The 16,026-nt window shown below is 37.8% G+C and overlaps 1 protein-coding gene across 4 annotated transcripts in view; it reads left to right on the top strand.

The window, feature by feature from the left end:
- The window catches only part of ATP11C (ATPase phospholipid transporting 11C), a 172,102-nt gene extending 159,937 nt beyond the window's left edge, over positions 1 to 12,165 (top strand). For 2 of the 4 annotated variants that reach the window (XM_040265388.1, XM_040265386.1), the window contains 2 exons: positions 6,571 to 6,675; positions 9,610 to 12,165. In XM_040265388.1, the coding sequence (XP_040121322.1) occupies positions 6,571 to 6,672 (102 nt within the window). In that variant the 3' untranslated portion in view covers positions 6,673 to 6,675; positions 9,610 to 12,165. Of the gene's footprint in view, positions 1 to 62; positions 130 to 6,570; positions 6,676 to 9,609 lie in introns of all 4 variants that reach the window. The other 2 variants (XM_040265389.1, XM_040265387.1) reach the window with 2 other exon arrangements.
- Positions 12,166 to 16,026: the final 3,861 nt, after the last annotated feature.

Here is a 16,026-nt window from a genome sequence, read left to right as displayed (position 1 = left end):
TGAACTAAAATCTTTATTTAGAAAATTGCCATAGTTACAGCATGTTAAACCCCTCCTTACAGGTTCATCACTTAATTTCCTCTTCTGCATAAAAAGTATATTTAAAAACTTCGTTATCCAATGCAGGTGGTAAGTAGATTCCTTAATAGTGTTCTATGTGACCTTTAGTGATCCATATGGAGTATCTCATATGCTCCATATGGAACGTAAACAGAAAAAATGATGTTGTTTTTTTTAATTTAGCCTAGAATTTTCATGCTGGGAATGTCCACACCAACTTTTCAGCTGAAAGAGGTTGCATCTTTTTTTTTTTTTTTTTAACAAAGCATTCCAGCTTTAACCTTAGAAATTTCCCTGTGGGTTGTTTGCAGACTTTTTTTTTTTTTCAGTTGATAATCCCAATTTGCCTCTTTCAAACCTTTCCCCTTCCTTTAATTATAGTGCTGCTTAATCTCTGTGTTGCTTCTAGCCCTGTCTGTCCAACAGTATATTTAAACCAAAGAGAATTCCCTGGATGTGGTTTCTACATCCTTCTCCTCTCAAACACACTTGTAAAAATTTAAGATGGTTTTATGAGTGTGTTTTTATTTTTGCTGCTTATATGGTAAATTTTTTGCAGCAATGAGAAGTTATTACCCTCTGTCAGCCTAATCGCGTGGGCCTGCATTTTCTGATATCTGTTGAACCTTTCTTAAAAAGCCTTTAAACTGAAAAAGGTAGATTAGCCTAGAAAAATAAAACTTCTGGCAAATTTTGACCTACAGGTTAAGTAAATATGTCATATTCCTGCCAACACTAGCTAATTTGCCCAACAAAACCCTATTTCAATCATACTGACACCAATTAGATCTTATAGCCCCTCCAAGGCAGTATTTTCAAGAAGTAGTGTAAGGTATATCTACCTGATCTGTTCGATTAAATTTGCCAGTTTAGCCAGAAAACTGGTTCGTCTTGATTTTTATTTTATTTTTTTTTTCCTATTGGTAGATTCCAGTGATTGGCATCATATAGAATAGGGAACTAAAATGTCTATAGTGGGAAAAATCTTCAGTGATTGGGTGTATAAAAGAGAAGCTTCATGATCCACGTCAGTATCAACCCCAATGAAAAACAACAGATTATCAGTGGCACAAGCTACATTGATTCGTGGTATAAACTGGCCAATCACTATATGGTTAGGTGGTCAGAACTGGCCTTAATTCCGTGCTTCTGCATGCCTTATAGATGAAAGTGGACACTGTAACATTAACCAACTAAAACCACCTTAATCTCTCTAATTCTTCCAGTAGACCGGCTACTGACTCCCTCCAGCCTGGTGTTTAGTCTTAGAATGGTAAAGTGGCATTTATTTGTCTGATTATACCTTAAATACCAGTTGGACAGGGGTGTAACAGGTTACTTCTCTAATGGCTCAAGTGGCAATTTGTATGAAACCAAATTTTAAAAATGTCACAGTAAGAAATATTTTGGTGCCTTGTCATAATAGAGATTTGTCTACAAAGGATCTCTTTATTTGGAAATACACTCTAAGGAGCTCCTTGATGTTTTTCTTATTTGAGGTAATGGAGCTCATGCTAAACAATGGCTCACAGCCAGCTTATAAATTGACAAAGCTTCATCCTCTAAAGATGAGACAAAAAAATCTCAGAAATCAAAACCTTCAAACATAATATTTTATCCTCTTCCATAGGCCCTTTAAAAAAAATGACACTGGCTGGACGTGACTTACATAAATTAAATGGCCATTAAATGGAAGGATGCTACAAGGCAGTCACAGATAAAGACTTAGAACATTTTCTTTCCATGCAAACAGCAGATTCCAGACTTCTGTGGAAAGAAAGCATGGAGTTCTGGACCTGCAGCCCTTTTTACTTAGCAGTATAGAGTATTTCCAGGGTTTAGCATGAACTTTGTTTGCCATGAATTATGTCCATGATAGGAGGAATTATAGTGTCTGTGCTGTAGCTTGGCATGCTGATGTGCTAGAACAACCAGGAGAATTTCCATAATCACCTTCATTCATTCATTCATTTATTCCTGTCATCATTGAACCAGTGAACATGTATTGAACCACCTACTGATGAACATCTCTCTTTAACATCCAAAGTCTGAAAGGCTAAATGGTTTTTCAGACCCTATGGGATTTTGAAACTTGCAGATGAGACAGAACATTGTGGGCACTCATCAGCACTGCCTTTTTCCCACCCCCTTGTGAGAAAATGCAAGAGCAAAGTAGTGCATATCAATGCATAAAGGGCAACTGAAACATGGCAGCCATGACTATTCTGATAAGTCATATCTATTTACACAAGGCTCTAGTTGGCCACATCAAAGAGGCAGAGGCCACTTCAAAGATCTTTCTTCAAAGAAAGAGTATCTTAAAGGCTTCTCTTGTGGCTCAGATGGTAAAGAATCTGCCTGCTCTGTGGAAGACCCAGGTTCAGTCCTTAGATCGGTAAGATCCCCTGGAGAAGGAAATGGCTACCCACACCAGTATTCTTGCCTGGAGAATTCCATGGACAGAGGAACCTGGTGGGCTACAGTCCATGGGGTTGCAAAGAGTCGGATACGACTGAGCAACTCACACTTCAGTGAGCAACAATCTGGCATTCAGGGTGACTTCCTACTTATTCAGTATCCCTTGCTAAGACATTGGCCTCATTTAAAGAACAGCAAAAGATTCTTTTACACTGGATCCACCTCATTCCTGAGAGGCTAATCGGGGTAGAGTGTGTGTCCCTAGCTAGAAGTAGAAGATCCCCCTGAATTCAACCAGTAAGGGTCAGATCTTTTGCAGGGAGAGCCAGAAATGCCTGTAGCAAGTAGACTGCAGGTGCTATCTGCCTGTGAGTCTTGGCAGCTGCTTTAAGAAGGGAACTCGGTAGTGGATAGAGAAAATGTCTCCATGGAATTTGAGAAGGAAGCTAAGCCATTTACATTTAACTGTTGTAGAAGCAGCCTTCTGTTGAATTCCATTCAATTCAGAACACTTTGCCCGAGGGTCCAGGATAAGCTAGCTGCTGTGCTAGGTTGATCATTCCAGCTCACAGGGAGCTCTCACTCTAGTTGAGTTATAAAGGGATTTATTTGGAACCACTTCTGGAAGCAAGTATAAACAGAATAGTAGAGTCAATAATATGGCTTGTAACACAGCTGAGCCATCTCAGGGTCCAAGTCACTACCTCCAGAAGCCTCTGGTAAAAAGGACAGAGTGGCAGCCCCCACCACAGCTGAGTTCTGTCTTGATACTAGCAGTATAAAAGAACTCTGCTATCTTCAAAAATAGATTCCCTCAGTCGTTTAACACAGGAGGTAAATACATTTTCACACCCTTATTTTCAGCAGTATAGTTAATTTTTGAGCTAAAATCCCATCATTAAGGATCATAGGGCTTTTCTTTAGCTTCTACGCTGCCAGCAAGTATATGATGAAATTATCATTGAGCACTGAACAGTGGGTACAGGAGATAACACTTCAAAGGAAATGTAAAGTTTAGGATTTGGGGTACTTCAAAAAGCTGTGCCCCATCTCAGCACTTTTGTTGGGCTGGCTCTTAATCAGTGAAATACACCTGGACCCTCTAGCCAACTAGTCAATACCAGTTACCGTTTCAGGCGGAGGAATTTTTCCACATATCTTTATGCTAAGTTTTCCCATGGAAACCACCATGATCCAAAGGAGGCTTGATTTTGCCTAGTAGACACGGAAACACTATAATGTAATGAGAATGGATGCAGCAACATGGCTATACCTTGCAGGTGACATCTGCACAAACAAAAGCAAACATCCAGTTACATAGGGAGCTCTTTCAGAGCGGCAGCCAGGAGAAGGAAGAATGTCAGGTATTTGAGCAAAATTCCCAGAGAAAGCACTTTAGAGAATACAGTTTCTACTTTAGTAACAATGGTGACTGATGATGACTATTGAAATCCTTACAGTGTCTCATACAACCATGAGCTCTAAGGTTAACAGCCCTGTGATCTAGATTGCTGCTAAGTCACTTCAGTCGTGTCCAACTCTGTGCGACCCCATAGATGGCAGCCCATCAGGCTCCCCCGTCCCTGGGACTCTCCAGGCAAGAACACTGGAGTGGGTTGCCATTTCCTTCTCCAATGCATGAAAGTGAAAAGTGAAAGGGAAGTCGCTCGGTCACATCTGACTCTTCGAGACCCCATGGACTGCAGCCTACCAGGCTCCTCCATCCATGGGATTTTCTAGACAAGAGTACTGGAGTGGGGTGCCATTGCCTTCTCCAGTGATCTAGATTAGACAAAAATAAAGTTGAATCTTAACATCGTGGCTGTGGAGGTGGACCTTTATGCATTGGCCTCTTTGACAGACTGCTAATTGAGCCAGTGTCAAAGCTCCCTAGATGACTGCAAAGGAATGTGGAAATTTCATACTATTTTGTTTGTTATCTCTCAAGCTTCTACCCCCGCTACCTGCCCCCAACCAGTTGCTGGCTGTATCAATTTTTTATTGCTTTACTCTCTTCATGCTCTCTACTGCCTTCTGTACTCTCATATTTCTGTTTTCCTTTATAAAGTAGCCTATAAATCCCTAAAATTTCTACTTCATAGAGAAACTTCTATCTCTGACAGTTGGATACAAGGTTCTGAGCGCACCAAAATGTGTTTCAAGTTACACTCTTAAATAGATGGGCTTGTATTTTAAACACAGGGTGGGGGGTTTGGTATCATGTTAATCTTGTTGCAAGGTTTTTGCCTACAAAAGAGAAGGCAAACAATTAAAATTTTTTCTCAAAAACTAAATATTAATCTCTCTAGCTTTTATCAATTGGTAATTTGCATGTTACCAACATGTCACCAACTTTATTAAGGTAAATTATGAACAGGAGAAATGTAGTTATGTTAAAGCATATATTAATAAACAAAATTTTTCCTTTGGAAGTATAAACGTTTATTAGACTCTGCTAGATATATGTGTTACTTCAGCTGGTTTCTTTTTGTTAAGCCTGTTTCTATTAGTTGCTAAGTAGATAATATGGGTAATCTTGATTAGCAGAATTGTTAAGCTCATCCTCATAGTTCACCACTCATCTGTTTTGCTAGAGCAATACCAATTAGCCTACAGCTTCAGGCACAGAACAAGGGGAAAAAAACTAACCTCTTAGGTTTTCTAACTAAACTTTAAGTCATTGATTTTCACTTTTTCTTAGTGTTTTAAAGGAAAAATTCATAGCTTTTCAGGCAACGCTTTTAAAGAGTCTCTACAGGAAAAAGGAGGGGAAACCAATGAAATTATGTTAGAATAAAGGAATTAAGCTTTGGTTCAGAGGTAAATGGTACTAAAGTGTGGTTTCACCAACAGTTTTTCCATTATTTAGTTTTGATTAGGTTTTTAACCTGAAAATGCCCAAGGATAGTCAGTCTGTATTACATGTGTGCAATTGGACAAGATGAGATAGTTACTTGAAGATAGGTCGATGATGGATCCTGAGCATAGCTCTTTGATCATTGAATTTTAAACAGTGTAAATTAGTGAACTAATGATTAGAGATGAGCTTTATTTCAGTGAGAAAAATACTTTTAAATTATTTTACTCAAAATAGTCAATATTCCCATGAACCAAAAGTTTTTAAATTAATATACAGAGAAATAGCAGTTTGCTCATACAATATTCCTAACTCTAACTCTTTTACTTCAGAAAGTAACGTCTTTAAAACTAATGTCATTTCGACTTCTAATTCTCAAGGTTTCTTTTTAAATGTCTTACATTTCAGAGAATATTTACTTTTTTCTTTCTTTTTGGTTTCTGCATTTCTCTTTTTCCTACTGCAATTTTCCACCTTTTGTGCAATTGTGAACAAGGTAACGAAACGCCTCCCTTCCTCAGGAACATCTACTATCTTCATGCTTTCTCAAACTTCCAGCAATCACAGTTTCTCTTGGAGTGAATAAGGTGACTTCCTTTCTTAATGTACCAACTTGCTTGCATTCTCATTTGCTTGACAACATTTTCTGATTCTTTATGAAAAATTCTCATGACTCATCTTTATATCTTCTACTTGATACTTAAGAATATTTTGCCATTTTCCTTTAATCATTTGTTCACCTTCTCAATTGTCACAATGGAGAATCAAAAACCTGGACTGTAGGTCTGTAGTCCCACTGGTTCCTGGTACACAGCGTGTTAGAGCTAGTCTGTTCACTAAGGCAGGAATGTTTTGCACAAATTTCTCTTTGTTCAATACACTCAAAGTACCGGAACAACTCTCAGAGGTGTTCACCAAAAGGATGGTAAGGTTTACTAATCAAACCATATTGCCTTCATCTACCACATAAGTTACCATTTCAAAAACTCAAGTTTGCCACGTACTACTAATGTCTGTATTCTACCATGAAAACAATTCAATTTGAGGTGGAGACTTTCTTAGGTCTTTAAGTGTACTCATTTAAATGTTATGCATTTGCTATAGTATAATCATGTGTACTTTTGGCCAGAAGAGTAGTCTTATAGGAAATGATTTTTTTTTTCTTCCTACATTTTTATCACCAGGTAGGTTACCAATCTTTAAATGCTTTAAGTATCTTTACCTCACTATTACAGAGCAATCTAAGCTGTAAAAAGGCATCTGACTCATTATCCACCAGACCTTCAGTCAGACCTCTTCTTTTACGAACATTCTCAGATGAATCTAATATATTTTAACAGGTACCTAGTGTTAAAACAAGTGGGCTGGCTTTAAAGAAACAGATTAACAGCATTATAAAGAAAAAATGAAAATATCACTCTCTAAATTTTCTCTGCTGTTGGTGTGGTGAACTTTATACTATTCTTTGAAAAAATATAAAGATGCATTACTTGGAATATGGGGAAATACATATTTTAAATTTGCTAAGCCCCAAAATAAAATTTTATCCATTTTCCAGAGCTGAAGAGTAATATAATATATTTAATTTGTAAGGGGCATGTTTTCATGGCATCACATGAAAATGCTTGTTACCACTGATCAGGAAATATAATTGGATTTTAAAAGATCATTTGGAAAATTAAAAATAAATATTCCAAAATTGCATCTGTATAATATCAAGTCAGTTTTAGTATTGCATGTTCTTTTGGGAATTATGTGGAAATAATTCAATGTGTCTGCACCTCCATGTGCTATGTCTGTGTTTGCAGGTATATATTTATGTCCTTGTAAATGTCTGATCTCCAAGTGTATGGTAATGAACCAATCTACTCTAATCACTTTTTGTAGTGTCAAGTTTTATTCAAGCTAAGTATTTCAACTTTCAAAGGTGAAAGCTTTCCTAGCCATTCAGGGGGATGCTAGCCTAGTGATTTAGAATGCATCATAATTGTTTTTTTCCAAAAGTGAGTAAATTCATCATGTAACATGTTATTTCATTTACCCCCCCAAAAAAAAAATATTTGGAAGGAATTGATATGCCATGGGAGAAATTTTTGAAGTCAGAATGACTCCTCTATGTGTATTCTGTTTCCCACAGAGGTAGGGGCCTCTGTCACCCCAGGCCTTTCAAGGTGTTTTATCCATCCATGGGTGTTTGAAGTACTTCATGAATGAGGTTTACAAATTTGTCAGCTTAGAAACAATTCCACACAGCTTAGGGCAGGGCATCTTTCATGCACACATAAAAATTAATGATCATCATGAATGACATTGCACATCAGTTCACTTTGATGCTAACAATTGTGAGGCCACTTCATAGGCCCGTTTTTTCATCAGCTATCAGCTTCCCTACCCTTCAGCAAAGGATAAAAATTGAGCTAAAAGATTGAATCCATTGGTTCTTCCATCTCCTACAGTTCATCACAGTCTGTATCTGCAGTGTTATTTTGGGAGGCGACTCATTTTGTCTCGGTCTACCTCCTTTTACCCAGTTGGAGTGACTCAGTTCGGTCGCTCGGTCGTGTCTGACTCTTTGCGACACCATGGACTGCAGCATGCCAGGCCTTCCTGTCCATCACCAACTCCCGGAGTTTACTCAGATTCATGTCCATTGAGTCAATGATGCCATCCAAAATATTTTCCCTCAGAAATGAATCTGCTTCCCAGTAGCCTTCAAAGTCTTTGACCATCTTGTCCCAGATAGCCATGTCCTAAGTTGTGTGGTGTATTTTAGTGAATTTTTTAATCCCCCTGGATTGCTTTACTTAGCTTGGTCTGTGGTTTGGGAGACTAGGCTGGATAGCAGACATTGCTGCTGCTTTTGGTCTCTCCAGGGCCTTAACTCCTAGTGTTAAAGCTAAATAAGGTTTTGTTTTGTTTTTTTCAAAAATGATTGTTTTATTTTTAAAGTAATTATTTCTTCTAGGAATATATTTTCATATAACATTATTTCTTCTCCAAGGGAAAGAAATCTGGCAATTAGTTTAGCCACCGAGTTTGTCCCTTGTTTGTTAAGGAAACTGCCTGACTCCTTATATAAGTTCTCATGTGAATGTCAGCCTTATTTTGGTTAGCGTCAAATGGTCCCTGCTACCTGAAGAACTAATATGAGAATGTGTGTATGTGCCAAGTTGCTTCAGTCGTGTCTGACTCTTTGCAACCCTTGGACTATAACCCACCAGACTCCTCTGTCCATGGAATTCTCCAAGCAAGAATGCTGGAGTGGGTTGCCATGCACTTCTCCAGGGGATCTTCCCAGCCCAGGGATCGAACCTGCATCTCTTACATCTCCTGTATTAGCAAAGAGGTTCTTTACCACTAGCGCTACCCGGGAAGCCCCCAGTATAAGAAAATGAAACATCAAAAGAAATGGAAGGTATTCTACAGGACTTCTAGTCCAAGAATGGCAAGGAAGGTGCACCAAAAGGGGAAAAAAATAGTACACCCCTTAAGGCCCTCCACTATTCAAGTTTTTAAAATTTGAATTTTTGAGTGTTGAATCAAGGTTAGGTTCTTGTACTTCTCCACATACCTGATTTACAGGCACCAGTTCTCATGCAGCACCCTAATGATAGCGTGTGATAGTGTTTAGAGGATAAAGAATCTAGATTTCTTAGGGCATTTTCTTTTCTAAAAAGATAATGAATAAGGAAAACAGAAGAGTCAATTGATTCATAGATACACGATCTATCAGAAAAAAATTAACAGCTATTATAGAGAGGAAACATGTTTCTTTAAGTAAAAGTGCTTTCTTAACAATCTTTCAAATTAGAGTTTGTCATAATAAACACAACCAAAAACCAGTGATCAGTTCATTCATTCATCATGTCCTGAGCGCCTGCTGTGTGCCAGACACTGGACTGGGTGCTAGAGACAAAACGTTAAATAAAACATACCTGTTTTCATGGAGTGGGGCTCACAGCTAGAAGGGATCCTAGTCAGCTAAGCCTCTGCTGTCCTAGTGGTAACAGTTCTTAGGAGAACCCTGGAGCAATCCAAAAGCAAAAAGCAAGTCTGAATCTATTCAGCTGACAGATGAAGAAAAGATTAAAAACTGGTTACTGTGTCACTTTTTTCCTCAAGCATGTGAATAAAACTTGGCAGCTTTTTTAAGACAATTGGTTTACTCTCATAAAAAAATTTACTACATGATTTATTTTTTTAAGTGCTAAACAAATGGTTTCACATTATTATTAAAATTAATGTTTTAACTCCGTATATTTTACATCTTTCAGAATCCGAATCTTGAACTGCCTATGTTATTGTCCTACAAGCATATTGACAGTGGTTACAGATAAAAGAGAAAGCATGAAGAAACAACTTCAAAAAGTTATCATCTCAGGATACTTGATATGCAACTAACTAAACCACTATCTTATGTCTGAGGTTCAGAATAAATGTCCAGTAAAATACCAAATGACTCTCTTAAGCATTTATAATTATTATAAGTAGCCATTATGGCCAAAGCTCTAAGTTATGAATTATATGAAAGTTGAAAGCAAGAATATATAGAATTTCTGGCTTTAGATAGAATAACTACCAAATGGGTGCTCTTTTAACCCATGAACTCTGTGAATGGATTTAAATATGATAGAATAAAGTAGAAGTCATGCAATGGGAATGAATAGATTTTGCTAATCTTACTTTTTTGCCTGTCAAAAGAAATAGGCTGTTTGGATCACATTTCTTGTTCCTACTGAATGATGATCTTAAATTTTTCCCACATATGAAAGGAATACTTGACAATATAAAAGAACTAAATCAATGCATCAGATAGTAGTTAATCCTTTCTGTTCACCTACATGCTGATTATCCTTGCCAAATAGTGCATTGAAAGGTGGAAAGAATGTTAACCCTGGGTATTTTTGCAAAAATAAAAAAATTTATTTTTGTTCTTCTAAATTACACTTAATGGGTGGAAGACTACTAGATTTGAAAAGAAATCACTTTAGTGACCCTCAAAATAGTTAAGATACAACAGATTTTTCCAATATTAGTTTTACTGGGATCAGAGGTAAAATGGGCAAACCCACAGTTACATTAAAATGCCATTCTGAACATCAGTCTTTTATAATTTTTTTTGTGGAGAAGAAGGAAGAATAGCTTGTTTGAAACTGTTAACAGTTTCTATTTGAAAGAGGTTGCATCTGTGCGCATATGCAGCACTTTTTTTTTAACTTGGCAATTTGGGAAGGAGGAAGGGTCCATAACATGACTCTGAACATGAATATTGTCTCTCTTAGGAAACATGGCTAGAGTAATGGTCTAACTCGAAACCATGAGATTCACCTTGGTTAAATCCTCCACTTACTGGACTAGAGAGAGATTATAGCCTCGTAAGGAGCTCACTTAAAACATAAAAATAAATGTGATATGTCTTTATTAAATGTTAAAATTAAACATACACTTGTTTTTGGATATAAGTGACTACATTTGACTCCTAGATTGAAATGGTCTTTTAAAAGGTATTTTTGTTCCAGTTTCCATTTTTGGTTGTCTTTCTGGCATGCCTGTACTATTATTAGTGTTTATATTGTACCTTGATTTGGAGAAGTATTAGATTCAGTCTATACCAATGTATTTATAAAGTCCGGATGACATATTTGATTCTTCCACTTACATTTTGTGTTAATGTTTAGGTATAATTTTTCTTAAATTCTCGAAAGGACATAATTTCAGTTATCAGAAGCCATTCCATCATTACCGACCCTTTTTCATTATTTCATTTGTTACCATCTATCAGTATTATTTTTGAGTATTTATTAGGTGTCATCACACCTTCTTAAGTGTGCTGTGTTTTAGTAGCCTAGTATTTGAAGAAGTCTGCTGGAAACTAAGTCAGTATATTCTCTACCTATTCCAAAGAGCTAAAAATCAGAGCCAGGAAAGCTTTTGATGTTTTGTTGTTGTTCTTGTGTTTATAATTGTTGCTGTATTATTATTGTTGTTGTTTTACATAAGAATTATAGAGACTGTGAATACAAAGAGCCCACCTTAACTAGAGAGCCTTGTTTAATGCAGACCATTGGAGGTTTGACATAATCAAAATATCTAGGGTAGCAGAAATATAACTGGTGGCATGTAAAATTCCTTGCAACCTGGAAGAAAGATAAGTAAGGGGGATGTAAAGTCGTGTCTTATAAGGTACACATTACACTGCAGCTCAAATTCACAATGACAGTGATGTGTGATATGGCCTAGATTCTTGAAAGAGACCTGACTTGACTTTTTAAAAGATAGATATTTTATTAATGAGCTAAAGAAAAGGGTTGGCATGAGGTTAGCAGAAGTAAGCCATCCAGTATTCCTATCACTACAATCTAACCACCTTATTTTGTGCCAGAGAAACTGATAAAGTGTAATAATAGGCTCATATTCCCATCATTTGAATAATTTTGAACTACAAACTGTCCTTATAGTTTTCATAACCGTTGTCCATTGTTTGAGGATATTACTACTAAACTGAAAACATAAATTCCATATCTACCACATTTACACCAGCAACAGTATAAAATGTAAGCCTAAATTTGCAAAATTCATAATAATTTAGTGACGGAATTTTTTAATAACATGCAGTAAGTATATAAATGCAGATTTTATGCAAGTGTTGACAAAATCATTTTTCAGCTTACAAAATGGGACTGCAATATTACATTTTTCACTTCAGCAATTTTTTACATCATTGCTTTCTATAATGAATGTGAATGCCATCTTTTATGAATGCAACTTGCCTTTTTCATTACAGAAATTTTGTTCAATGTAATCAATAAACTTTGGTATGATATAATTGACACTTTCAGTCTCTTTTTTGTAAAAGGTCTGTTTGACATAAAAGTAGTATGGAAGCAATTTGGTGGTAGGAAATAAGTTTCTAATTTCTGCTTTGCCTGTACAGCTCACTAAAGACTGACCATTTCTGCGTACAAACTGGCATTTGAGGGCGGAACTAATTTGGGGATGTTCCGATATTTGGGAGTTCTGAATAAGGCTGGATCTGTTTGCTGTATACAGAAAAGTCCAGCTAAATAGGCAAATATGTATTGCTAGGTTGCTGTGTGCTAGGCAGTACCTACTTGTTGGACGTTGTGCAATATATGGTCCATGTCTGCATCCCATTGAAATCATTTGATTCTTTTTTTTAATATTGATTCATTTATTTGTCTGCGCCGGGTCTTAGTTGCAGCACATTGGATCTTTAGTTGTGGCATGCAGGATCTGACTCCCCGACCCAGGATGGAACCCGGACCCCTGCATTGGGAGTGTAGAGTCTTAGCACTGGACCACCAGAGAAGATCCTGAAATCATTTGATTCTTAAGTAGCCAAAGATGCAGGGATTTTACAATAGAGTGTGTGTGTGTGTACATCTTTCTCTCCCTCGCACCCCTCCCCCTCCCTTCCTTCCCTCTGTTGTTGCTCAGCCTGCCTCTAATGCCTTGTGAGTGTCCCTTTTCCTTGAAAAACCCTGCTCTCCTTGACTCCTAAGAAACTAGTCACCTGAGTAGCTGGTTTCATTACATTTATACACTTCCATCTCTGTATTTTTATCATCTTTTAATCCTGTTAGTCTTTGACCTACGTTGAGAAAATGCATTTCCTCTTTTTTTGTTAAGTGGGAAATGTGCTCTATGAGGAGGTGAGACATGAGTTCAAGTTTCAGCTTTGCCACTAAGAGCCATTTCCCTCTCGATCCTCTTTTCTCTTACCTGTAAAGTGGTGTCTTGGGGGTGAGGGGAGAGCAAATGAGATAAAAGATAAGCATATGAGGTAAAAGATCATAATTGCTTTGTAAAATGACATTTACTAGCCAGACAAATGCATTGGTATTTTTATGTTAAGGGGTTTTGTTGATGCTTTGACACTTGTAATCAATAGTTGTCATTTACCAAATTTTCATACGTGTGTCTTAGATTCTTTCTACCTTCTTGGAGTTAGTCTGTTTAGGTTTCCTTCCCTTCCCCCATACAGCCTGGTAAGGCACTGCCTCACTGTGGAGTCTGCCCAGGATTGGCCAATGAGGTAAGTATTGTGATGGACTGAGTGGTTTGGCCTCTTCAGTAGGAAGCAATGCAAAGGTTAGGGGCTGAGGTTATCACTATGGTTATTCAGTGAATGTGTTGGTGACTGAAGCGCTGGGTGCATACTAACGAAGCTTGAAAGCCTGAGTTCTGGGAATAGTTGTCAGGAAAATGAGGGGCTTAATTATTTCACAGCATTTTTTATTTAATTTGACACATTTTTCCAGCAATGGATAAGTAAGGAAATGTGGCCTCAGTTCCTAGTATGTGGACCTACTGTGAAAAAGCACTGCTGTGTAGAGCAAAAAAGTCCTCATCCTATGGGCAGGCCACTGGCTGAACAGTGCCCCTCTTGGTGGAGCAGAGTTCCTGCTAGCCATAGGTCTTTGGCCTTGGCTCTTTGGGTAGGGAGAGGCAATAGATGTTCATAGTTAAAATGCCTGCTGCTGCTTTGATCTCTTCATCAATTTGTTAAGACAGATTTCCTACCAGTAAAGTCACTAAAATCCTAGCTCATCACAAAAGCTAACACTTAGGTAGCATTTACTATGTGTCAGGCACTGTTCCACTGACTTTACATATATTCACTCCTTTAGTAATCCCCACAACCCTATGAAATAGGTATTAACTCTTTTTTGATATCAGCTATGAGACAGCATCAGACCCAAACTGAGGGCTATTCTACACTTTAACTGGCTTGTAATCATCAACATTATTAACATGATTAAAGACCAAGACCCAGGGATGCCCAGATAAAGGAAAGGAAGATGATAACAAGTGCAGTGTGTGATCCTCAGATCCTGGACCAGAAATTGGGACATTGGTGGGGTAATTGGTGAAGTCTGTGATATATCAATGTTAATTTCCTGATTTTTAAATTTTTGCTGTGATTATATATATTTGGAGGGATCTGAGTAGAGAGTATGTATATGAGAATTCTTTGCACTGTTTTTGCAGATTATTTCAAAATCATAATTTGAAAAATAAAGCTAGAACATAATGAAGTATACAGATATTAATGGGAGAAGGCATTGAGTTGACTCTAGAAGACTAAAATTTAATTTATTAACAAATATCTGCATGGCACTTTACAGAGTGTTTTTAACATACTTCATTTAATCTTCACAGCAGCTCTGTGTAGAGATTAATCATGAGACTCTGGATTCTTACAGATAAAGAAACTGAGGCTCAGATAAGTTAATAAGTCCTGGTCCCTCAGGACTGAACCTAGGTCTAATCCATGTGTTTTCTGCTACTCTACCCTGTGGTCTGTCTAGCACTTCTCAAGCATATCTGCTGGAGTCTACAAAAATTAAAGAGGAAATTACTGAAGTCAGTTTTCCTGTGGGCCCTTCTGGATGCAATGGTCTAACCCAAATCAGACCATGAACAAGAGTCATGCCAGTGCCCTTAAGGTTGAGGCAAGTGCCCTCAGAATGCCCCAGGCTAGGATTTCTCTTTCATTTAATTTGATGTTGTACTGGGTTTCCCTCAAGTACTGCTTTTTCAGGTGGTTCTTGAGGCAAGTTTGATCTTCCTAACCCAGCTTCCCCCGCCTCATCTGAGTGAGAATACAAATTGTTGTTAAGTCCCTCAGTCATGTCTGACTCTTTGCAACCCCGTGGATAGCAGCACGCCAGGCTTTGTATCCTTCACTATCTCCCAGAGTGTGCTCAAACTCAGGTCCATTGAGTCGGTGATACCATCCAACCATCTCATCCTCTGTTGCCCCCTTCTCTTTCTGACCTCAATCTTTCCCAGCATCAGGGTCTTTTCCAGTGAGTCAGCTCTTCACTTCAGGTGGCCAGAGTATTGGAGCTTCAACATCAGTCCTTCCAGTGAATATTCAGGGTTGATTTCCTTTAGGATTGACTGGTTTGATATCCTTGCAATCCGAGGGACTCTCAAGAGTCTTCTTCAGCACCGCAGTTCAAAATCATCAATTCTTCAGCACTGAAACTTCTTTACAGTCCAACTTTCACATCTATACATGACTACTGAAAAAACCATAGCTTTGACTATATGAACCTTTGTCAGCAAAGTGATGTCTCTGCTTTTTAATATGGTGTCTAGGTTTATCACAGCTTTTCTTCCAAGGAGCAAGCGTCTTTTTTAATTTCATGGCTGCAGTCCATCTGCAGTGATTTTGGAGCCCAAGAAAATAAGGTGTCACTGTTTCTGCTTTTTCCTCATCTATTTGCCATGAAGTGATGGGGCCAGATGCCATGATCTTAGTTTTCTGGATGTTGAGTTTTAAGCCAGCTTTTTCACTTTACTCTTTTCACCCTCATCAAAAGGCTCTTCAGTTCTGCTTCGCTTTCTACCATTAGAGAATGCAAATAACCCGTTTCAATTTAATAATGAGACATCAAGCTAGCCACCTGGTATCTAAAATATGTACATCACTTAAAGAACATGGGAATATTGAAGGCACTGTCCATCTCAAATGATTCTACCCCACTCCTAGCAAAAAGTCTGGCTGAAATAATTGTTTATTATTTCCCAAACTGGGTTGTATGAAGCATTAGAGTTCTGGGGAATGTTATTAGAAAATCCTTAAAAGAGAGCACTCTCTGGTTAAATAACTTTGGGAGGTTCTATGTATGACTGCTCTAAGTTACAACTCTATAAGAACT

Source organism: Oryx dammah, unplaced genomic scaffold (genome assembly GCF_014754425.2).
Source record: "Oryx dammah isolate SB20612 unplaced genomic scaffold, SCBI_Odam_1.1 HiC_scaffold_23, whole genome shotgun sequence".
NCBI lineage: Eukaryota > Metazoa > Chordata > Mammalia > Artiodactyla > Bovidae > Oryx > Oryx dammah.
This window is presented reverse-complemented; position numbering and strand designations above follow the sequence as displayed.